This window comes from Ictalurus furcatus, chromosome 1 (genome assembly GCF_023375685.1).
Source record: "Ictalurus furcatus strain D&B chromosome 1, Billie_1.0, whole genome shotgun sequence".
Lineage (NCBI taxonomy): Eukaryota > Metazoa > Chordata > Actinopteri > Siluriformes > Ictaluridae > Ictalurus > Ictalurus furcatus.
In genome coordinates this window covers 8,849,409-8,874,706 of record NC_071255.1, presented here as the reverse complement: position 1 = coordinate 8,874,706, position 25,298 = coordinate 8,849,409, and the positions used below count along the sequence as shown (strand labels likewise).

Here is a 25,298-nt window from a genome sequence, read left to right as displayed (position 1 = left end):
AATGCATATGTAGAGACACTATATAGTCAAGGCACCCAAAAAGAAAACATTTGGCTGCTATTTGTTGCAGAGATATAGAAAGTAGCCCAAGAGCACTAAAATATTTTTTTCTATATGTGTCATACCCTGCACTGCACATTCTTCAATTACCAGACAGATGAACACTGAGGCCCCACATGCAGCTTACTACCTGCATCTCCCCAAAAAGAAAAGTGCACTGCACAGACAGTACCTAACAAGTAAAAAAAAATAAATAAATATGACAATGAGTAAAAATAACAGTCTAACTCTTTACCTATTATTAATAATGTGTTCAACAAGTTAAATGTTTATACATTCTGGGGTATGAACAGGTGTGCTGCATTTTTAATACACTTAAGTAACCCTATATTTCCCAGTACTAAACTTTGGTTAGATTTCTATAGGTGTAGAAATGTTTAGCCATTGTGCTGTTCTCTGAATGTTTAACAAGGAGCATTTGCAAATATATGAGCTTGTAAGGTCACTGTCACATAATGGAGGTTAGGATGGATGCAATTGCAATTAAGAGCTTTAATGAAGATAGTAATATCCAGAGGGCAAGGCAAAAGACAAAGACAGGCAGTGGTCAGGCAATCTGGCTAACAGGCTAGAGCAGGTAAGGATAGAAATCAAGGTCAAAGGAGTAAACAAAGTCAAAACTCAGGTTAACAAACACTAGATTAAGGCTTGTACACCAAATGACGAATCATTGGTGAGGAACAGATAAGCCTTGAAGTAAATTAAAGTAAATAACACTTAATATTTGGTTGCATATCCCTTGCTTGCAATAACTACATCAAGCCTGCAATTCACTGACATCACCAAATTGTTGGTTTCTTCTTTTGTGTTGCTTTTCCAGGCTTTTGCCGCAGCCTCTTTCCATTGTTGTTTGTTTCATTAGGTTTCTCTTTTCGGTCTCCTCTTCAGGATGTGAAATGCACGCTCCGTGAGTTAAGGTCTAGGCGACTGAATTGGCCAGTCTAAAACCTTTCACCTTTCCCCCAATAAAAACCTTTGTTGAGTTGGCAGTGTGTTTTTGATCACTGTCTTGCTGCATGTTGAAGTTCCCCCTATTTAAGTTAGATGCATTTCTCTGTAAACTTGCAGACTGAATGTTTCTGTAGACTTCTGAATTCATTCTGCTGCTACCATCATGAGTTACATCATCAATAAAGATTAGTGAGCCTGTTCCAGAAGCAGCCATGCAAGCTCAAGTCATGACGCTACCTCCACCATATTTCACAGATGAGCTTGTGTAGTAGAAATTTGATATATTATGCATTTCTCTCCCAGTATTCTGTACTTTTTAAATCTTGAAGTTATTATGTCTTATTGTTCCTCCTGCAGAAGTTAGAAAAATACAGAATGTGCATGTACGCAAAGGTTTGATAATGCCATCTGTGTTTTAAAGAAGCAAGATGCTTGTTAGAGAAGAATCACCAATGTTCAAAGATGTGTATGTGTTAGTTGCTAAAAGACTCTCTTTATACACTTATCACACAACAGAGAGATGAGCAATTGAGAGTCTTTTTTAGTGTCCCTTGCAGTTCCCCAGCTCCTTTTCTTTTTGTTAGATAGGTAAGAGAGAGTAAAACAACTATTATGGGATGTGAAAGGAAGACTATAATGATGAAGAATAACTCATTTCATATGGCAACAAGAAGGAGGATCTATGTTAATCAAGTTTGTTATAACCAATGATGTATTTTACTCATTGTACTCTATATCATGAATAATTCATTTATGTCTCTATGAATATCCATGGTCAGTTCGGAGTCCCTCGCAGTGCTCTGAGGTATGGTACGGTAGGTAACGTAAGAGTGGCTCCCCTGGCTTGTGAGCAATTGCTGATTTAATAAATTATGTTAACTGGACTCTCCATGGAATTTTTAATTTAAACAACAGCTTGTATGTTTTGGAACATGAGCATATCCTTTCTTTCTCTGCACTTTGGCCTTTCCATCACTTTAGCAGAGGTTAATCTTAGTTCCAGAACTTTGGCTCATATCTGTATTACTGATGATCAGTGGTTTAGAGTTTTTTTAAGAACAGGCAATACAAATGCCAAGGCAAAAGGCATAAACAAAGACAGGCAAAGATCAGGCGATCAGCAAACAGGTATGAAGTAGGCAAGGCACACTAGAAAGGCAACTTGTTGTAAAATGGAGCGTAAATTGCACCTTACTAGCTTGAATGTCTACTATCAAGTGTGGAAGGATCTTCTGGGTGATTACAGAGCATTAATCGAAACTGAAAGATCATCTTATTTCTCTCAGACTATTGCAAACAATCAAGGAAATCCCAGACACTTGTTCCAAACCATAAAGAGATTGCTTCAAGTTAATGCTGTTGCCACCTTGCCTGTTTCTCAGCAGCCATGTAATTCTTTTCTTCAGTTTTTTAATTCTAAGATTGATAATGTTTGCAAACAAATTTCTGTCACATCTGACTCCACCACTTCACTCCATCCATCTGGGTTTGCTGGTGTTTCTTTCACTCATTTCTCACTGTTTGATTCTGAGCCTCTCACAACAGAGGTATCCAGCATGAAATCAACCACTTGCTTGCTTGATCCTATTCCCACAAGCCTATTTAAATTTTGCTTCCATTTTTGGTCTCATACTATCCTTAGTATTATAAATGATTCATTGGAGACTGGGCTTGTTCCAGCAGTATTAAAGATTGCTGCTGTTACAGTTGTGCCAAAGAAAGAAAATGTTGCTGTGGGTGATTTTAACAATTTTCGTCCCGTCTCAAATCTTCCATTTTTGGCAAAAATACTTGAACGTGTTGTTGCCTCTCAATTGAGTAATCATCTTATAATTAATAACCTCTTTGAACCCCTTCAGTCAGGTTTTTGTAAATTTCCCAGTACTGAAACAGCGTTGGTCAAAGTTACCAATGACTTGTTGATGGCCTCTGATTCTGGAGCTACTTCCATTCTCATTCTTCTTGATCTTAGAGCCACCTTTGATACTGTTGATCATGGTCTTTTACTTACCCGCCATGAAAGTGTTTTTGGTGTGTCCGGACAGTTTTAAACTGGTTTAAATCCTATTTAACTGACCGTTCCCAGTTTATTTCCATGGGTGGTTACAGGTCTGACACTAGCTCTGTGCTCACTGGTGTTCCTCAGGGATCAGTTCTAGGCCCTTTACTTTTCAATATCTATTTATCTCCTCTTATGCATCTGCTGTGATCATTCGCCCTCCATTATCACTTTTATGCTGATGATACCCAAATCTACATTCACTCAAAATCTGATAAAAACCTTGATGGTTGTTTTCTTTCTGACTGAATTTCTGAGATAAAAACATGGATGAATAAAACTGTTCTGTGCCTGAATAGCAATAAACCCGAAGTTATGCTTATAGGTTCCTGTCATCAAATTCTCAAAGCTGGTCCACTGTCTCTGTTTGTTGATGGCTCTGTTCTAGAGACTCAAAATAAAATGAGGAACCTTGGAGTCATTTTTGATACCTGCGTTACATTTGATTCTTTTGTTCAGAGCACTGTTAAAGCATCCTTTTTTCACCTCAGAAAAATAGCAAGATTGCACCCTATGCTAAAGTTCTCTGTAGCTGAACAACTGATTAACTCATTCGTTGTCACTCGGATAGATTACTGTAATGCCCTTTTAGCCAGAGTTTCTAAATCCACACCCAATAATGTACAAATCTCTGCTGCCAGGATCCTGACTGGGACCAGGAAATGCAATCATATTACTCCTGTTCTGGAGTCCTTGCACTGGCTCCCAGTCAGGTTCCGTGTCGATTTTAAAATTATGATGCTGACATACAAAGCATTACTTTGGTTGGCTCGTCATTATTTATCTGCTTTATTAATCCCTTACAAAAAAAAAACTACATAAATGTAAAAGTATGGTGTACACTGTTGTATAATCCACCTAAGACCATTTGAATCTTGAACTGCTTAAGCTGATGTGCCAACTGTTCAGAACTGGTTAAACTGGTCTTTCAGGCTTCTGATGCTGGTTATGAACTGGTGAACCGACTTTTAAGTTTAAAAGTGGACTAATCTTCATGATGATATCTGCAGAATCCAAGGCAAGAGTCATGATCAGTGGGGACCCAACACACATTTGTTCTTTTTGCTGAACTTCAACAAAATCCAAGAAACACAATTAAGGTCCTGCATGACCTCTTGCATATCTGTCAGAGCATGTACATTGTCAGTGATAGGTTAATCTTTCAAGTAGGCACTCTTTGAGGCAATACCTGTTTTGTTCACTTCTTTATTACAATGATAGCACATACGTGTGGAGGTGGGGGCATGGTCGAGCACCGTTTTGTGAATGGAGGGTGGAGCCAGGAATAGTGAGTGGCAAGGACCTGCATCTGTGTGGGATTTTTCTAACTAGTGTTCTGTGTTTCAGTGAGCGGCAGCAATGAAAAAAAGGGGAGAGACAAAAGCCATAAGAGAGAGAGATGAGCAGCACAGAGCCATGTGTGTGTGTGTGTGTGTGTGTGTGCGTGTGTGTGTGTATACATGTGCATAGGGACGTAGAATCGCTGAGAAGCGAAGGAAAAAGAAATCAGAAAAATGAAGATCCCCTTTTTGAGTTGCCCCAAACCTGCCTACCATTTCCCCATTTCCATGGCCACCACAACCACCTTCAAGCATGCCGCGGAGGCATGACACTGGCCACTTACTGCCTCTACTGTCAGGGGAGCTGAGGATGTAGTTGACCTAGTGGTCGAGCAAGTCGTCACCTGGCTACCAGAGAGGGTGGAAAAATGGGTCCAGTACCACAGTCTGGCGTCACTAGAAGAGGAGGTCCAACTGGTGGAGGACCACTTTGCAGCATACCTGGAAGCAGGTGAGCCCCCCTCTGCTCCCTTTCTCTCTCTCACTCTTTTTTCCCTTTTCCCTCCCTGTCCTTGCACTTCAGAAGCAGGCAACAGTTCCCCCAAAATCAGATCCCCAAACCTGGGTTTTCCCTACCCCTCCATCGCCCCATTTTTGTTCCGCCCCAAGACCCCCCCCCCGGGGTCGGCACTGGGTACAACAGGTAAAGGTGAGGTGTGTGCTTGGGGATATGCATGAATACTGCCTAGTGGCCTTCACTATCAAAGTCCAGGGACAAAACCATAAAAAAGAGGCGCTGGTTAATCTCCGACTCATGTATCCACTGATTTTAGGAACAAATTGGCCAGCATTTCAGACATTGAGAGGACTGTGTAGTGTTTTGTATGGCATTCTGCGAATGTCAGCTGGTGAATCCGCTGGCCATCTCAGCCTGCAGTGTTGTGGAGGCACTCTTCAAAATTATTTCCCGAGTTGTCCCAGGAATGATCAAGGCAGATGGTTTGGTCTGGTTCTGTGTGAACTTTAGAAAAGTCAGCGAGGTGTCTAAATTTGAAGTGTATCCAATACCCTGCATTGACAAACAAACAAACAAATCGGTCAGGTGTGACTCATTTTTATTCAATACTAGATTTGACACAAAGATATTGGCAGATTCCCTTGTAGGTTTCTGGGGCTGGCTGGCTATTATCATAGGTTTCTGCATAATTATTCGGATTTCACAAGCCCGCTGACAGATCTCACTAAAAAGGGAGCACCACATCCGGCTTAGATCTGCCAGCAGCAAACTGGATGGCTCCCCATTTCAGATGTGCAGTGAGGGTATGTGGAGGTGAGGGGGTAGAAGCCCTGGCTCTCTGCTTCCATTCCCGGCCAGATAAAGAGGTCTTTCACTTTTTCCAGAGTGTTTCCTGCCCCCAGGTGGACCCTGAGTGGATGGGCATGGGCCAGGTGCATCAGTATTTGGGTCCTTGTCTTGGGGAACACCAGGAGGTCCACGACTTCACCTGTGTGGCTGGTCCGGTGGTAAAGCAGGCCTCCCCTGACTAGAAAGTAGGTTGTGGGGAGTCTCTGGTCCAGACTCTGGTTGACCCCTTCGATCTGACACACCTGTGCCCAGCAATGCTTCAAACGGTCGTCCTCCTTCTGCTCTTGCCCAAAGTTCCCCTGCCATTTCACCTGTTGGAACACAGACAATATCGGGTTAGTATATGTGTGTGGCTCACCTTCTGCAATGGCGTCCCCCTCATCTTGAGTCATGTAGGCCTGCCGGACTCGTACCTCCTTCGCTCGCTGAGGTGCCCTCTTGGTATTGGGAGCTGGGCTGGTCGGAAACCCTGGCCAGTCTCTTCCCAGGAGCAGCGGTACTGGGAGATCGGGGATGGTGCCCACCAGGAGTGGCCAGGTGCCTGCTCTGCCTTGTATTTGTACCTCGGCTGCGGGGACTTTTCCGTGCATCCCCATGTACGCAGATCACCGTGATGCTCTCATTCCTTCTGACTTTTTTTGGTAGGATCATCGGTGTGGCCAGGGTCACCGTGCTCCCTGAGTCCAACAGTGCGGTGACTGGGTTTTCCTCTACATGTGGAGGGCACACCCTGCCAGTCAGGGTTTCTGGGCTTTCTTCTGCATCTCCGGGTCATACATATATGTATGTTACAGCCTTATTCCAAAATGGATTAAATTGATTATTTTCCTCAAAATTATACAAATAATACCCCATAATGACAATGTGAAAGAAGTTTGTTTGAAATCTTTGCAAATTTATTAAAAATAAAAAACAAAAAAAGCACATGTACATAAGTATTCACAGCATTTGCTCAATACTTTGTAGAAGCACCTTTGGCACCAATTACAGCCTCAAGTCTTTTTGAGTATGATGCTACAAGCTTGGCACACCTATTTTGGGGCAGTTTCTCCCATTCTTCTTTGCAGGACCTCTCAAGCTCCATCAGGTTGGATGGGGAGCGTCGGTGCACAGACATTTTCAGATCTCTCCAGAGATGTTCGATCGGGTTCAAGTCTGGGCTCTGGCTGGGCCACTCAAGGACATTCACAGAGTTGTCCTGTAGCCACTCCTTTGTTATCTTGGCTGTGTGCTTAGGGTCGTTGTCCTGTTGGAAGATGAACCTTCGCCCCATTGTGGACAACCAGTAATTCCAAGCGTCTGACAGTAGATTTTTTGAAGATATAGATTTTTTGAAGATATAGATTTTTTGAAGATAATTTTGAAGATCTAAAATTATTTAGTATGAGATATAGACAAAAAGAAATGTGAAGAAATCACAACGGTGGCAAATATTTTTTAACAGCACTGTATGAAACTCTGTAAAAACTACAGTATCCCATACTCTATAACCCTTCAGTGTGGTGTAATGGCACTCAGCTAAGAGCGAGACCTATAGTCCCAGCTGTCAAATGGTGAACTGTCTGGATTTTCTCTGTTAAGTTACAGTATCTTACAAACTACAATTTATATAGTGTGGTGCCTCCAAACCATACTCAAATTTGCTTTGGTACCTTGTTGTTCCTAATAAAATTACATTTTAACAAACATAGGTTATGAACTGGTTTCTTTCGCTTCGTATTACCAGCGTGCGTAAAAATTCACTTAGGAGCACACGAGGTAGCAAGTAAAAAGGAAAACAAATATTTCTTTCTAAATAAATTAAACTTACTCAAAGAAAAATAACTAATTACTTTAGGATTAAACAAAGACAATAAAATATTTAACCCTTCTTCTGTCTTACTAGAAGAAATAAAATAAAATAAGAAAAGAGAATGAAAGAAAACAAAGAGAAAGGGGGAGAAAAGAATGGAAATAAACTAAATCACACAGGGTTAGAAAATCCCTAACTGACCCTCAAACAAGCACGCGGGATGAGTCAGAAAATTTTTAAGTGACCTGATAAAAACACATCAAGAAGGCTCAATTCACAAACAACATTACAGTTTTAATAGCAGGAGGCACACCTAATTCCACCTGTTCAATCAGTTGAGCTTGGCTTTCAATAGACTCAGGTGTGGCTTCTGCAGTAGAGCAAAACAGCACAACAACTATACACTATAGAGCAAAACAGCACAGAAATTATGCACTATAGAGCAAAACAGCACACCAACTATACACTATAGCGCAAAACAGCACAGAAACTATACACTGTAAAGCAATGAAGTACAGAAACTATACACTAAAGAGCTAAGTACAATAACTTGACACTACAGAGCTATACACACTGCAGAAACAAACAAACAAAAAAACCTGGAAATTGCTTCCTAATGTGCATTTTCACTGAGCTAAGGATTTTCATTTTTGCTAGAGGGCTGCATTAGAAGCGTAAACATTTCACACGGACCATTCAGATAGTAAATGCTTCCATCTTGTGGAGTTCTTTTTACAGTCATGCAAACAAATGCTTTATGAAGTCGCAGACGTGAAAATTTTAAAGTGACATGATTAAAACACATCAAGAACACTCAATTACATACAACATACAGTATACATTATAGAGCAGGGGTGTCTAATCTTATTCGCAAAGGGCCAGTGTGGGCGCATGTTTTCATTCCAAACAAGCAGAAGCCACACCTAATTCCACCTGTATAATCAAGTTGAGCTTGGCTTTCAACAGACTCAGGTGTGGCTTCTCATAGATGGAATGAAAACCTGCACCCACACCATTTCTGGATAAGATTTAACTCCCCTCAAATAGAGCAATACAGCACAGCAACTAAACAATATAGAGCAAAACAGCACAGAAACTGTACACTATAGAACAATACAGCACAGAAACTACAGTATACATTATAGAGCAGGGGTGTCTAATCTTATTCTCAAAGGGCCGGTTTTAACACCCCTCAAATAGAGCAATACAGCACAGCAACTATACACTATAAAGCAATGAAGCACAGAAACTAAACACCATAAAGCAATACGGTTCAGTAACTACACACTATAGTGCAATACCGCACAGCAACTATACACTATAGAGGAAAACAGCACAGAAACTGTACACTAAAGAACAATACAGCACAGAAACTAAACACTATAGAGCAATACACTTCAGAAACTACACACTAAAGAGCAATACAGCATGGAAAATATACATTATAGAGCTAAGTACAATAACTTGACACAACAGAGCTATACACACTGTAGAAACAATCAAACAAAAAAACCTGGAAATTTCTTGATTTTAGGATTTTCATTTCTGCTAGAGGGCTGCATTAAAAGTGTAAAGATTTCACACAGACCATTCAGATAGTAAATGCCTCCATCTTGTGGACTTCTTTTTTCAGTCATGCAATCAAATGCTCTGTGAACAAACTGAATGGTGGCATCCTCTGAATCGCACCAGAAATATAAATCAGTCCACTTAAAGCATTTAAAAATATTACAAAATATTTACCACACTCATTACACTAAAAAATCTTTTTTACTGTCACAAAATAATTTTGTTAAACTTTCATTATTACAGCACATTTGCCTCTATCCACTGAAGCCCAAACACTGATAAAGTCATCATCACCAAATTAGTGCACATGTTTCTACATTTCTACAAAAAAATCTACTATATAGAGAAGTTAAGATTTATAAACTAAACAAAGTCAACATTTATGTATGCATCAATTATAAACAATAAATGCAATAATAAATGCTTCAGTAGCCTAAGGTACACTTTTTGCAGCCAACAGTTTAAGCTCTTGGTTACTGCTAAGAAGGTTGGGGGTTCAAGCCCCAGCACCACCAATCTGCCACTGTTGGGCCCTCAACCCTCTCTGCTCCAGGGGCACTGTATCATGCCTGACTCTGCGCTCTTACCCCATCTTCCTAATAAGCTGGGATATGCGAAAAAATTATTTCACTGTGCTGTAATTGGTATGTGACAAATAAAGCCTGCTTCTTCTTCTATAAGCAAATTGCCCGGTAAGTTTTTCTAAGCATCCTTGAGAATGTGCCATGGTTCTAACTGAGACTTTGACTGTCATTCTTGCTTCTGATTTTGTAGGTAAAACCTGACTGTCACGAGTTCCCCTTTAAGCAGCGTGCTGTGGAGCATGTGAGCGCGCGTGCACGAGCACCTGCTTTTCCCTTGTGGACAATTGTGACATCTCGACACGTGCATTTGTTTATGTTTCTGTTATGTCTCCTCCCCGTTCTGTCATTGGTTGTAGTTTCACATGTGTCTGAATTGCCCTCAGCCGTCAGCCATTACAACACTGATTATATGGCCGACCAAGTTCTGCTCACGCCCAAGTCTAACGACACGGCCAACCACGTTCTGCTCAAGCCCGAGTCTACCGACCCGGTCGCCCAAGTTCAGCCCACGCCCAAGTCTACCGACCCGGTCGCCCAAGTTCAGCCCACGCCCAAGTCTAATGACACGGCCGACCAAGTTCTGCCAAAGCCCGAGTCTGCCGACACGCACAGCCAAGTTCTGCTCACGCCCGAGTCTGCCGACACACACAGCCAAGTTCTGCTCACGGCCAAGTCTGCCGACACGCACAGCCAAGTTCTGCTCACGCCCGAGTCTGCCGACACGCACAGCCTAGTTCTGCTAACGCCCGAGTCTGCCGACACGCACAGCCTAGTTCTGCTCACACCCGAGTCTACCGACTCGGCCGCCCAAGTTCTGCTCACACCCGAGTCTACCGACTCGGCCGCCCAAGTTCTGCCCATGCCCAGGGTTCACCTGTGACCTCAGAGCCCCAGCCTGAGATCTACGAGGAGATCTCAACTCCAGAGCTGCGACCTTCCTGTTCAGCTGTGGACGTCGCTCAGCCTCCCCGCTCAGCTGTGGACGTCGCTCAGCCTCCCCGCTCGACTGTGGACGTTGTTCAGCCTCCCCGCTCGACTGTAGACATCGCTCAGCCTCCCTGCTCGGCTGTGGATGTCGCTCAGCCTCCCCGCTCGGCTGAGGTCGTCGCTCAGCCTCCCCACTCGGCTGAGGTCGTCGCTCAGCCTTCCTGCTCCATGGCAAACATCGTTCCCCCCTCCTGCTTTTTTGTTTCGCCAAGAACGCCGTGCGGTCTCCAGGCTCTGCTTGGGACATTCTGCCCAGGGGGCCGGGGCCGCCAATGGAGATGAATGTTTCATGGCACTCCAGGAGGAGTGCCCGGGGGGGGGGGGGGATGTTCTGTCACGAATTCCCCTTTAAGCAGCGTGCTGTGGAGCATGTGAGCGCGCGTGCACGAGCAGGTGCGCGAGCACCTGCTTTTCCCTTGTGGACAATCGTGACATTTCGACACATGCATTTGTTTATGTTTCTGTCATGTCTCCTCCCCGTTCTGTCATTGGTTGTAGTTTCACATGTGTCTGAATTGCCCTCAGCCGTCAGCCATTACAACACTGATTATCTCCGCATATATATCGCGTGCCTCCCAGCACACAACGCGGAATATTGAATGAGTTATAGTAGATTAGTTTAGAGTCCTTATGATAGATAACCACAGTCAGTCCATAGTTTCATGTTTCATGTTTCGATTCATAGTCATGGTTCATGTCATGTTTCATGTTTAGGTTCGTTTGTTAAGTTCACGCTGGTTTCTCCGCTACCAGTCCCTCGCTGTTATTTATGTTTCATGTTTGGTATATCGACCCTCATCCCGCGACCACGACTTTGATTCCTGCCTTGCCTCGTTTATGACTGTTTGCCGATCATCTGAACTTTGCATGTTACTGGATTACGTTTTTGGATCACGTTCTGGATTTACCTGCCTGTGGGTCTCTCAATAAAACTATTGTTCAACCTGCGATTGCATCCTACCTTATCTCCGTTGCGTCACGAAACATGACACTGACATCATGTTTTTTTTTATTTTGTTTTGTTTTTTTAAAGGGGTGCAATATCTAATATACTGATCAGCCATAACATTAAAACCACCTCCCTAATATTGTGTAGGTCCCCCTTGTGCCACCAAAACAGCTCTGACCCTTTGAGGCATGGACTCCACAAGCAGCAGATCCTTTAAGTCCTGTAAATTGCAAGGTGGGGCCTCCATGGATTGGAGTTGTTTGTCCAGCACGTTCCAGAGATCCTTGATCGGATTGTGATCTGGGGAATTTGGAGACCAAGTCAACACCTTGAACTCTTTGTCATGTTCCTCAAACCAGGAACGTGAAAAACTTTTGCAGTGTGGCAGGGTGCATTATCCTGCTGAAAGAGGCCACTTGAATTAGGGAATACTGTTGCCATGAAGGGGTGTACTTGGTCTGCAACAATGCTTAGGTAGGTAGTACGTGTCAAAGTAACATCAGACGAGGCCACCTTCTTCCACTGCTCCATGGTCTAGTTCTGATTATAGGGCAGTTGTGGCTCAGCGTTTTGGAATCACTAAGTTTAAAAATGTGCTGTATAAGTGCAGACCACTTACCATTGTGATGCTCACATGCCAATTGTAGGTGCTTTCAGCGGTGGACAGGGGTCAGCTGGGGCATTCTGTCCGGTCTGCAATTACGCAGCCCCATACACAGCAAGTTGTGATGCACTGTGTGTTCTGACACCTTTCTATCATAGGCCTTTTCAGGATTATTTGTGCTACAGTAGCTCTTATACAGAACAGAACTGACTTAAATTTACATGGGGTCCTTGGGTAATTTCCTTTTTTACAGGTCACCCTCTGTAACTGTATTTATGTCCAGGTTGGTCAGGCCTCCTCTGAGAAAATTACAGGCTGATTAACCTACTGTTTTTTTCAAAAACTCAGTGGTCATCTGATCATTTTAGTCCCATGCACATGTCTGTGATTTTCTATGCTGGAAATAAATATTGTCGCGACGGACTGACAGCCGGCGCACAAGAAATTAAAATCGCTCCTTCCCCGACTGCCACGCTGGCGCTGAAGAGACAGCCCTGCTTCAATGTTGTGGACAGTCAGGAAGCACGTGGTGGTGGGGCGGAGCCGCCAACACACCCCCGGCCGATGACTGGTGCGCCGCACGGGAAAATTCCACCATCCAGCGGACGAGGGGAGAGTATAAAGGTCCGCTCTTCTGCTCGACAGTGGGAATCCTCTCACATGACATGTGCGCGTGGCTTCCTGCCAGCTCTTAACATTGGTGACACTACGTGTGTTGACTAATCGGCATTGTGTGTGTGTGTGTGTGTGTTTGTTTCTCTCTTTCAGAAGACTCGGACCCGAGCGAAGCCTCCGCTCCCTAGCTGCACACGCGGCATTGCCTGACCACCGAGAAGAGCCCCCATTTTTCTGGAAAGCACTGGTGTGACTCCGGCAATCCCGCAGCCCACTGATCCCGCACTACACGCTGCCACGCCCACACCCAAGCACATAAGAGCACACACGTACACACTCACACTCACACTCATGCACACCCCTTGAACACCCTAAATCAGGGGTCTCAGACTCGCGGCCCGGGGGCCAATTGCGGCCCGCGGAACGATATTTTGTGGCCCCCTACTTGAAATCAAAGCTTGTTGTTAGTGCGGCCCGCCGCCACTAACTTTTTCTCACATGCACCTGCGTGAGTCATTGCCCTGGGCGTTTTATATTTTTTAACAGTTGTGGGCTACCATAGCTCAGGCTCGTGACAACAACACGAATTATCAACGTTGGTCACTTGAAACGTGTTTTGGGAGTGTTACCCAGTGCAAATACGTTTTTTTTGTCACCCAGTCATGTCTTTTTCAAAACCCGCCGTGAAGAGAAAGGTTGGTGATGAGCACAGACAATTTCAGGAGACGTGGGAAATGGAATATTTTTTTGTAGCGCACAGGGGCATTCCAACGTGTCTAATATGCACAGATAAAGTTGCGGTGCACAAGGAGTATAACATCAGACGTCATTACTCAACTAGACATGCTGAGGAGTATGCAAAATACCAGGGAGATGAGCGAGAGGACCGGGTCGCCAAACTTAAAACATGTCTACTGAGGCAACAAGATTTTTTCAAGAAAGCAAGCAAAGAGAGTGATGCAGCAGTCGAAGCTAGCTACGTAGTGAGTGAGATGATTGCTAAGGCAGGAAAGCCATTCAAAGACAGCGAGTTCATCAAACAGTGCATGTTACAGGCTGCAAGTATAGTCTGTCTGGAAAAGAAAGGTCAGTTTAGCAACATCAGCCTTTCAGCCAACACAGTGGCAGAGCATATTTCTGACCTGTCGGATAACATTTACGATCAACTGCGTGAGAAAGCTAGACATTTCAGTCGCTCTTGATGAGAGCACAGACGTCACTGACACTGCGCAGCTCGCAATATATGTCCGTGGTGTTGATGACAATTTTGAAGTGATGGAGGATTTGCTCACAATAATTCCAATGCATGGCCAGACCACCGGTCAGGAAATATTCCACCAGCTGTGTGATGCCATTGTGGATGCCGGCTTACTATGGAAGAGTTTTGCTGGAATAACAACCGACGGAGCGCCATCAATGACGGGGAGGAGAAATGGACTGGTGGCACTTGTTCAAAGAAAACTGGAAGAGGAGGGTGTGGAAGAGGCCATTGCTTTGCACTGCATTATCCATCAGCAGGCCCTTTGCAGCAAATGCCTTAAGTTTGACAATGTGATGTCTGACGTTGTGAAATGCATCAACCATATCAGATCCAGGGGCTTAAAGCACCGGCAGTTCCGCACCTTTTTGGAGGAAATAGAGTCAGCATATGAGGATGTGCTCTACTTCACCGAGGTACGTTGGCTTAGCAGGGGGGACGTCTTGAAGAGGTTTTTTGAGTTGAGAGCAGAAGTGAAAGCCTTCATGGATAAGGATGGGATGGCTGTTCCTGTACTAAGTGATCCCAAATGGCTAATGGACTTAGCTTTTCTTGTTGACATCACACAGGAGCTGAATGTACTGAACAAGAAGTTACAAGGCCAGGGCCAGCTTGTCAGTGTTGCATATGACAGTGTCAGAGCATTCTCCACAAAACTTGTGTTATGGAAAGCCCAGCTTTCTCAGACAAACCTCTGCCATTTCCCAGCATGCAAGGCAGTCATGGATTCAAGCACACCATTCAGTGGTGAGAAGTATGCTGATACCATTCTAAAGCTACAGGAAGAATTTGATCACAGGTTTGCAGACTTCAAGACACACAGAGCCACGTTTCAAATTTTTGCTGACCCCTTCTCCTTCGATGTGGAAGATGCCCCCCCTGTGGTTCAGTTGGCGCTAATTGACCTGCAGTGCAGTTCTGAACTCAAATCCAAGTTCAGGGAGGTGAGTGGAAAAACAGACAAGCTTGGACAATTTATGAGAGAATTGCCCCCCACGTTCCCTGAGCTTTCCAAGATGTTCAAGCGAATCATGTGCCTTTTTGGGAGCACCTATCTGTGTGAAAAGCTCTTCTCCACTATGAACTTTAATAAATCAAAGTTCAGGTCCATACTTACAGATGAGCATCTTCGAGCCATACTGAGGGTCTCAGTTGCTTCCTCCCTCAAGCCAAATGTGGCTCAGCTGTGTAAGAGGAAGCGCTGCCAAGTCTCTGGCTGCAAGGAGTAGGCGGAAATAAGAGAAACCTATGTTCTGAAGAACCGTTCATGTTCTGCATGTTCTGAATAGTTATTACTAAAGATTAAGAAGATTGGATCGGTTGTACTGTTTTTGGAATACTTGAAATCCTTTTTTTGTGGAATACTTGATGCGGCCCAGCCTCACCCATACTCTACCTCCAGCGGCCCCCAGGTAAATTGAGTTTGAGATCCCTGCCCTAAATAAAGAAAACCTCAGTTTTTGCAACATTACAACGGCCTCCTGTGTGTCTGTGCTCCACCCACCGCTGGCTAATCTCCTTACACTGGTGGAGGATGCGGGCATGAGCACAGACCCACCCATCTTTAAAAAAAAAAAAAAAAGGGGGGGGGGGTTTCTTTCTGTCCTTAAAAAAAAAAAAGAATGGATCCCGCATTGCAAAGCTTCTGGAGGCAAGTCTCCAGCAACAAACAGTGACACAGCAGCTCACGCACAGCCTACAGGTCACGACCCAAGAACTAGTGGCCCTGAAAACAGCAACTCCTGCAGCCTGCTGCTCGGAAGAGACTGGCCAGGGTTCCTGACCAGCCCAACGGCAAAATCCAACAGGGCACTTCAGTGCCCAAAGGAGACAGGCAGGCCTACTTGGCGCAAGACGAGGGGGATGCCACAGCAGAAGGTAAGCCGCACACACACGCTAACCCAATGTTGTCTGTGCTCCAACAGGTGAACCGGCAGGGAAATTTTGGGCAGGAGCAGAAGGAGGATGACTGCCTGAAACACTGTTGGGCCCAGGTGTGACAGATAGAGGGGGTCGACCAGGACCCTGACCAGAGGCTCCCCTCCTCCTACTTCCTCGTTCGGGGTGGTCTCCTCTACCAACGAGCCTGCTGCCAAGGGGAGCTCATGGACCTCCTGGTAGTCCCCAAAACAAAAACACAGACACTGATGCACCTGGCCCACACCCATCTGCTCGGTGGCCACCTGGGAGCACGAAACACCCTGGAAAAGCTAAGGGATCGCTTTGTCTGGCCAGGGATGGACGTAGAAGTCCGAGGCTTCTGCCAACGATGCCCCCAGTGCCAGCACACCGCCCCACGGAGGCCCCCGCCGGCTCCCCTTATTCCTCTGCCTATAATAGGCATCCCGTATGTCACGAGTACATACTCGTCATCCTGGATTACGCCACCCGATACCCCAAGGCTGTGCCCCTCTGCAGAGCCACCTCCCGCAATATCACGAAAGAGCTGATGCTCCTCTTCAGCCACGTCGGGATACCAAAGGACATCTTAACCGACCAAAATACGCCTTTTGTGTCCAAACTAATGTCTGATCTGTGTCGGCTGTTGCAGGTTAAGCACCTAAAAGTGTCTGCCTACCACCCTGGACCGACGGGCTCGTCGAAAGTTTCAACCAAACCTTAAAGCAGATGCTACGGAGAGTGGTGGATGAGGAAGGAAGAAAGTGGGACCTCCTCCTTCCCTATGTCCTTTTCACCGTCCGGGAGTGCCCCCAAGCCTCCACGGGCTTTACCCCCTTCAAACTCCTCTTCGGACGGTGACCTCGAGGACTGCTGGACATGGCCCAGGAAGCCTGGGAGGAACAGCCCTCCCCATTCTGCTTGGTCATTGAGTACATGCAGGAAATGCAGGAGAAGATTGACTGAGTGGCCCCGATCGTCCAGGAGCATATGAAAGCCACACAGGAGGAGCAGAAGCGAGTGTACGACCACCCAGTACAACCCCGAGAGTTCCAACCTGGCGACCGGGTGCTCCTACTAGTGCCTAACAGTTCCTGCAAGTTCCTAGCCCGATAGCAAGGGCCATACACAGTCCTCGAGAGGAAGGGGCCCGTGAACTATCGCCTGCAACAGCCCGGTAAGCGAGCCGACACCCAAACATACCACATAAACCTGTTAAAGAAGTGGGTAGAGCCAGCCCAAGTAGTGTCTGCATTCGCAACCTTAGAGACAAGCCATGACGAGGGTACATTGGTCCAGCTGGGTGAAGACCTCACTCCCGGGCAAAAACAGGAGTTATTGGAGTTGGTGGGTCAATTCACGGAGGTGTTCTCTACCTCCCCAGGGATGACGCAACTGGTCCACCACGAAATCAAGACCCAGCCGGGAGTGGGGGTGCGATAGCGGCCCTACCGAGTTCCGGAGGCCCGCTGCCAGGCTATCGAGGAGGAGATCGGCCAAATGTTGCGAGACAATATCATCGAGGAGTCCAACAGCCCCTGGTCCAGGCCCATCGTAGTCGTGCCAAAACCCGATGGAAGTATGTGGCTATGCAACGACTTCCGGAAGCTGAACCAGGTCTCAGAATTTGACAGCTATCCACTCCCCCGAGTGGACTACCTAGTGGAGCGACTGGAGAGGGCCCAATTCATATCCACCCTGGACCTCCCCAAGGGATACTGGCAAGTGGCCCTAACCCCAGAGGCAAGGCCGAAGATGGCCTTCAGCAAGGCGAACGGCCACTGGCAGTACTGGGTTCTCCCCTTCGGGCTCCACAGGGCACCCGCAACATTCCAGCGACTAATGGACATTGTCCTGCGTCCACATCGTCTCTTCACAGCTGCCTACCTGGACGATGTGGTTATCCACTCCTCCACGTGGTCGGACCACCTGTTCCACTTGGAACCTATCCCCGGCCCACATCAAAGAAACAGGTATGTGCCTTTTTGGGGTTGGCGGGGTACTATCGCCGATTCGTGCCTAATTTCTCCTCTGTAGCCTCCCCCCTCTCAGACCTCACAAAAAAGTGCCAGCCGGACCAGGTGAAGTGGTCAGCCGAAGTGGAGAGGGCCTTCCAAGCCCTGAAAGACGCCCCAGTACTACGCAACCCAGACTTCACCCTTCCATTCACCGTGCACACCGATGCATCCGAAACCAGGCTGGGCGCAGTTCTCTCACAGACTTTCGACAGAGAGGAACACCCAGTCCTCTACATCAGTCAGAAGTTGTACCCCGGGGTACCCCGATGGTTCCTGGCATTACAGGACTTCTCATACCAGGTCCAGCACCGGGCGGGAGCCCACCATGGGAATGCAGATGGGCTCTTGCGATGAGATGCACTGTGGGCCCGACACTCAGCAGCAGTAGGCTCGGAGCTGAGGGAGGGGTACTGACGCGACGGACCAACAGCCAGTACACAAGAAATTAAAATCGCTCATTCCCCGACTGCTGCGCTGGCGCTGAAGAGACGGCCCTGCTTCAATGTTGTGGACAGTCAGGAAACACGTGGCGGTGGGCCGGAGCTGCCGACACACCCCCGGCCGATGACTGGTGTGCTGCACGGGAGAATTCCACCATCCAGCGGACAAGGGGAGAGTATAAAGGGCTGCTCAACAGGGGGAATCCTCTCACATAACATGTGCGCGTGGCTTGCTGCCAGCTCTTAGCATTGGTGACACTACGTGTGTTGACTAGTCGAAGAGAAGTGTATTGACTAGTAGAGAAGATTCGGACCCGAGCGAAGCCTCCGTTCCCTAGCTGCACACGCGGCATTGCCTGACCGCCGAGAAGAGACCCCATATTTCTGGAAAGCACCGGTGCAACTCTGGCAATCCCGCAGCCCACTGATCCCGCACCACACGCTACCACGCCCACACGCAAGCACACGAGAGCACGCACGTACACACTCACACTCACGCACACCCCCAGAACACCCTAAATAAAGAAAACCTCAGTTTTTGCAATGTTAAAACGGCCTCCTGTGTGTCTGTGCTCCACCCACCGCTGGCTAATTTCCTTACAATATTAAAAACTGCTGCTAACTGCTGTATTCAATCTTGAAGCACACATATCAATGATCCTCCACCAGATGTTAAACACTTCGCGAGTCAATACAACTTAAATCTAAGAAAATAGAAAATCAATACAAAGGAAGACAAAACAACACAATACAGACAATACACAATACAAACATTATACCTGGTTAAAAGGTTAAAAGTTATTGATAATATGGTTTTTAAGCAGATACTTAAAACTTGGTAAAGATAAAACTTGGTAAAACTTGGCCATGTTGTGAATAAATGTGATTATATGCATCATTCATGCATATAACCCTCATGTCATGCGTAGAAAATACAATCCACTAGAAACTCTCTCCTCCTGTGATCATTTTATTGCCGTACAGATGCAAGGTATTTTTATAGGATAGGCAACGTGTAAAAATTTTATTACTAACGTCTCCCTGATAAACAAATCCAATCCAAATAAGACTTATGTGGATCTTTTTTGCATGTTCTTACCATGTCCATGTGGGTTCCCCAGGGTCCTTCAGTTTCCTCCTTTTAATGAAGGGTCATTCATTTTGAATGAATCTTTTAAATGACTCGGGTATAACGAGATGTCTCAGAGAGTGCTTCGTTCATTTTGTCCATTCGTTTGTTTGTAATGTGAAAACCGCATGGATTCTGTACAGGAAACAGAAATGATTACTTCACCTCATGAGTCTCTTCTCCGTCTTATCATTTCTGTTTCCGCTACAGAGCCTATGCAGCTGTCACATGAAAAAAGATCAAAGGACCCAGTCCAGAAGACCGAGTTGAGTGGTGAATTAATCGTTTACGTATTCTTGGCAACATTATCATTTTTTCCTTATTTGGAATATGATCAAAGTGTGCACAAGTAGACATGTTGGGGGAATTTGGCTGTTGAAAAATGAACAATTTTATTTAATTCTGCTCAAATGAACAAAATGACTTGAATAAAAATTTGTTCATTTTGCTGAACGAGATTCAAGATCCAATCGGTAAAATGATCCTATCTTCCCATCACTACCTCCTACTGTACCTCCCAAAATATGTTGATATTAGCTGTTCTAAATTGCCCCTAGGTGTGGATTGATGAGGGAAGGGATGTGTGTGTGTGTGTTTGTGTGTGTGTGTGTGTGTGTGTGTGTGTGTGTGTGTGTGTGTGATGCCCTGTGATGGACTGACTCTCTCCCATTGTTCATGGGATAGGTTTCAAAGCATCCTTTCTCCTTAAGATTAATGACTGATTAATGACTATGGAATCCACTTTATTATTTACACTGGACTCTGTGTCTATCCATCAGCGCTGATGACCCGCGTTTCTGAAAGCACTTCTGCGGGCTTTAACGGGAGAAAATTAAAAAATTCTATTCAGCTGACTGGAATAAAGTTGGTTTGATGTTGGACGTTCAATATTCGCGGATATGCGGAAATTAAGGGTTCGCAGAGTACCTAGTCGTACACTGTACAGTTGGTTATATGACTGTACATCATTCCCTTTTATTAAGGGTTTATTTATTTATTAAGGGAAATTAAGGGTTCGCAGAGTACCTAGTTGTACACTGTATAGTTGTTTATATGACTGTACATCATTCCCTTCAATTGCTATTGAGTTTTAAATAATGGTAGATTTTGTGTATGGGCCCATTCTGCAGTGAAATTCATGTCTAATTTACATATGATTTAATAGCTTATGTTGATAAATATCAAAAATCTAAAAGGTGCGCCTCATACCTGACACCTAGATGAACACTTTATAGTTGGTTATGTGACTGTAAGTCATTCCCTTCAAATGCTATTGAAGTTAGAAACGTGTTTAACAATGTCGTATGTAACTTTAGAGATGGTCTCTTAATTTCCGCATACACGTGAATATCGAACGTCCAACTTCAAACCGACTTTATTCCAATATTCAGTTGTACTTGGTTCTCTATCCACTCCAGAGCAAGACAATACACATTTCGTGCTTTTTGTGTGTTTATGCCTTGAGAAATAGAAGACAGAAGCTCGAACGTGCAGCGAATATCCCAATATAAAACCAACTTCACCGCGGTCCCGATCGTTTAATTTCGATTTCATTTCAGGGATACGTTTTTTTCTTCGTAAAACAAAGCAGGTGAGTCTTAATCATTGACAGAAAATGGAAAACTCAAATTTGTTGGCCCATTTCTCCACTTCATTAACTGCTGTTTGTATTACTCTTGTCGCACGTGACATTACGAGCCCTCTTCCATATCACTCCATAGTCAGCATACAGACGTCTTCCTGTATCTGTCCCCTGACTACATGTCCCATGATGCACAGTTTTGTTGTTACGTGAAGAGGAAAACAGAAGAAGCGCCTCGTGACGCGGCAACGGGGGGCGTGGCTTCATCTCTCTGGGCAGCGCTCTCGGGCAGCCGATAATCTAATGTATGACCGCGGAGTGTGAAAAAGCGGAGTCCTAACGGGGATTTTTCTTTTTAATTTTTTTCCCTGGATTTGAAACAACATGGCGGACGTAGTGGAGGGAGAGGACGTGCGCGTGCCCTCCGCGCTGCGCTCTTCACGGCACGGCTCCGGCGGGAACGTTACTGCGGGCCCGCGGCTCGTCCGCATTATCAAGTCAGACTCGGGCTACGGCTTCAACGTCCGCGGGCAAGTGAGTGAAGGTGGCCAGCTGCGGAGCATCAATGGCGAACTGTACGCGCCGCTGCAACATGTCAGCGCCGTGCTACCGGGCGGTGCGGCGGACAGAGCCGGGATCTCCAAGGGCGACCGCATCCTCGAAGTGTGAGTTTCGCTAAGCTGCTTCAGCACCAGTGTAGCTCCAGTTAGCCTGCTGTAGCTAATCTGCGGTGGACGCTGTCATTTAACTAGCAAGCAGCTCACCATATACTGAACTCGAGTTTAGGCTAGCACTACGTTATATTGACAGACAATTCGAGACCAGTTTAGTTTGCTGCTGTATTTTACCGGACAAAAAAATAGCCAGATTATAGTGAGAGCTACCTTAAGCGCCCTGGGAGTGTTATTTAATTCCCACCCATATTCTGACAAGTCCCACCTCCTGCACTAGGATTGGCCATTGATGTTCCTTGCACTGGGATTGGTGAAAAGTCATCCTCGTCAAGTTAGCTAGCCAATCCGAGCTCCGGAGCCGGAATATGGGTGGTAAATAAATACATACAGTTTACATATGCTCCTTCTTGTGCTAGCCAGTCCACCAGACCGTGTTGACATTTTTGCTGTTTAGAGTCACGAGCGTGGTTGCTAGTCCGCGGGCCAGTTCGGAGCAATGTTTCAGCTCGGAAGGCAGCTATAAGAGCGGGTGCATGTTATAAATATGCGTATAAACACGAGCCGCCATTGAACTTTCCTGCTGAGTGTTAATTGTAAATAAGTAAGTAGACTTGTAGCTGAGTTAGCTCATATGTAACGAACTCGGGGTGTCACGTGATCGACGTCATTTTTGACGTTGGGACATCAGTTTCTCACCTTAGGGGTTCAGGAGTTTAGAGCACCTGTGTGTAGAGAAGGCTTTAGGATGGACAGCTAAGGGGTTGTAATCAGGCAAAAGACTTTATTTTTTTTTTAAAAAAATTCTCAGAAACAATCATGTTGATGATTTCTTGGCCTGCAGGTTTAAAGCTTTTTGAACTCTGATGACCTGAGCAGCTCTCAGTCTTTTCAGTTTTGCATTCTGAATATAATGCAGTCTTTGCAGCTGTTTTGAATGGCTGCCTCATTTGGAAGAAAAGGAGGTTTGTGTTGAAGGGCCTTGTCTCCATTATACATTCTGATCACACACAGCAGCAGCGTGCACAGACAGCCTCTCTCTTTCTTCAGCGTCCTGCAAAGCCAGTGCAGCTGTTTGCACCGTGAGGATCGTTTACAGAAAATAGTATTGTAGAGACATGGGCATCAGGTAGGAAATGCTTACAGAATGGTTGGTCTGGGTTGTTTTTTTTTTTTTTTGCGCATCCCCATATGGTCAATTCCCATCCCCTGGTTTGGCAAAGGTACTCAGGTTTGCAGCAGTGATTCACCTACTTGGCATTGCTCTGTATGAAACGAGCGTGCATTTGATCTACATGTTGATATTCACAAGGGCATGTCAGTGATGCTGGGCTCGGTTGCTATGGCGAGGGATGCGTCTCTCTAAGGTTGGAGGCTTGAAAGCTAAGCTTCAGCACCAGCTCAGGGTCAACTGGGTGGGTGGGGAATGGAGAAATTTACAGAAAATCACATAACCTCCTTCTGTGTGTGAAGATTTTTCACTTTACGTTGGTCATGACCTAGAGGTCATGTCTCTGGAGTGATACGGCCAAGTGATCAGGTACGTTTGACCTCGATCCCATGAAATCAAAATCGAAGTTTTGCGCCTTTTAGTACGAATATCTATAAGCTTGTGCGCTCCAATACAACGACAATTTGCGTTTAGACGCTAAACGCATTCAAAGTTTACAGTCTCTCTCTCTCTCTCTCTCTAGCACCAATATGGATAAACAATTTTTGCTGACATCATTCTGCAGCTTCACATCAGATTTTCTGTCCAATCAAATGCTCTCTGGAATCTGAAGTGTCCCGCCCCTAACATTTATTAAAAAATCCATGCTACTAGCCTAACTGTAAAGTATGGCACAGTATAGCTGTGATGTAAGCTAAATGCTATTGGCTGTTTAAAGGGGGGGGGCACTGACTTCATGTTTCGGTTCAAATTACGTCAGCACATCAAATAGCGCTGCACGTTTTAAGGCGCTTCACAGAGACTTGAAAGTACCCATGAACTCGAAATTGGTGTTTTAGATCTCCACAAACTGCAGGTATGGCTCTAGAGTCGCAGCTAGTTAAATTCAAACATGACTCAGATGTGTCGTTATGGTTGTGCAGCTCGCGGTACGTTCATTTCCTTTTAAAACCATTTCTTAGTGTTAGAAAGTCAGCGTTTCTGAGCTTGTCTGCTTTCATTCCCGCTCTAAAACCTCGATCTAGGTGTAAGCATGTATGACGCCACTCCGAAAACATCATGAGCCAAGCAGGTGGAGTGTATACGATGTGTTGAAGAAGCAAGCATTGGGAGATATCGACGCATGTTATGTGTGTGTTATCCAGAAAAATTGTTACATATTCAAGTACAGTTTTAGTTTTAGTGCCTAATGTTAAAGTGCACCTATTATGGCTTTTCAGATATTACCTTGTAGTGTTTTAGAGCTGTTTGTGAATGTAAAAAGTCTGCAAAGTTTCAAAAAATCAAAGTGCACGACAAACTGAGTTATTGGCTCCCAAAAGAAGGAACCAATTCTGAACAGCTGAAACGAATCGTCAGTGATTCCAGGCTTACTTCATGTACTAACCTACGTAGGTTTGTAACAAAAAACCCCGCCTCTGGTCTTCATCAGCTGCTCGCTGACAGACGGAGCTGAAACTTGTTATGGTCGTGGGTGTTTCCTTTTCGACACACGCTGACCGCAGTAGACCAGTCACAACAGACTGGGACATTTGACCAATCAGAGCAGAGTATGCTCTCTGAAAGGAGGAGTTTAGAATGAATCATTTAGAAGGGATCATTTAACGAGTCGTTTGTGACACTGGGGGGATTGTGCTCATAATTTAATTTGATTTAAATTATGAGCACATTAAAGTGTTTTTTTGACCTTGGATGCATGTAAATCTATTGTATGAGACCTTTAAAACAACACATTTCAAAACCATAATAGTTGCACTTTAAGTCTTTTTTTCCTTTTGCCCGCAAGTGGAACCTAATGCCCTCATTACCACAGGTAAGGTGGGGAAAAAAAACCTGGTAACAAATAACTCCCTGCATGGGAATAGTCTTTGGCACGGTGTTCATAAAGCACTGCTTGAGGTTACCGAACATGACAAAGCTGCAATGGACAAATTGCGCACAGAAATCCTACACAGCTGAAAATAAATCAACTCTCTAAACTCTCGGCTGTGCTTGAATGTTGTGGAAATCAGTCAAGCCCTGCAACACGCTCCGTCCAGTCCCTCCCAGATTTCGCAATGGCAGAAATGTATGAGAATCAAGCAAACTCCGAAATATTCAGAGAAGCTTACAATTTAAATTTTTTTCAGTTACTGCTGATTTTCCGCAGATTTGGGCCAAGACGCTTCATGTGACATGATCACAACGCGCATTCAGCCGAAGCATCTTCGATTCACATACATCGAACATGAGTACAGGAGTACAAGGCCTTATTTACTAACAAACATCACTGCGAAAGACAATTTCGTGCAATTGCAATTTCGCCAATTCAAGT

At 45.2% G+C, this 25,298-nt stretch overlaps 1 protein-coding gene across 2 annotated transcripts in view; it reads left to right on the top strand.

Annotated features, from left to right (window-relative positions):
* The first annotated feature begins 21,408 nt into the window (after positions 1-21,408).
* snx27b (sorting nexin 27b) overlaps positions 21,409-25,298 on the top strand; it is a 34,675-nt gene continuing 30,785 nt past the window's right edge. For both annotated transcript variants that reach the window (XM_053623472.1, XM_053623463.1), the window contains exon 1: positions 21,409-21,807. In XM_053623472.1, coding sequence (XP_053479447.1) covers positions 21,527-21,807 — 281 coding nt within the window. In that variant the 5' untranslated portion in view covers positions 21,409-21,526. The remainder of the gene's footprint in view (positions 21,808-25,298) is intronic.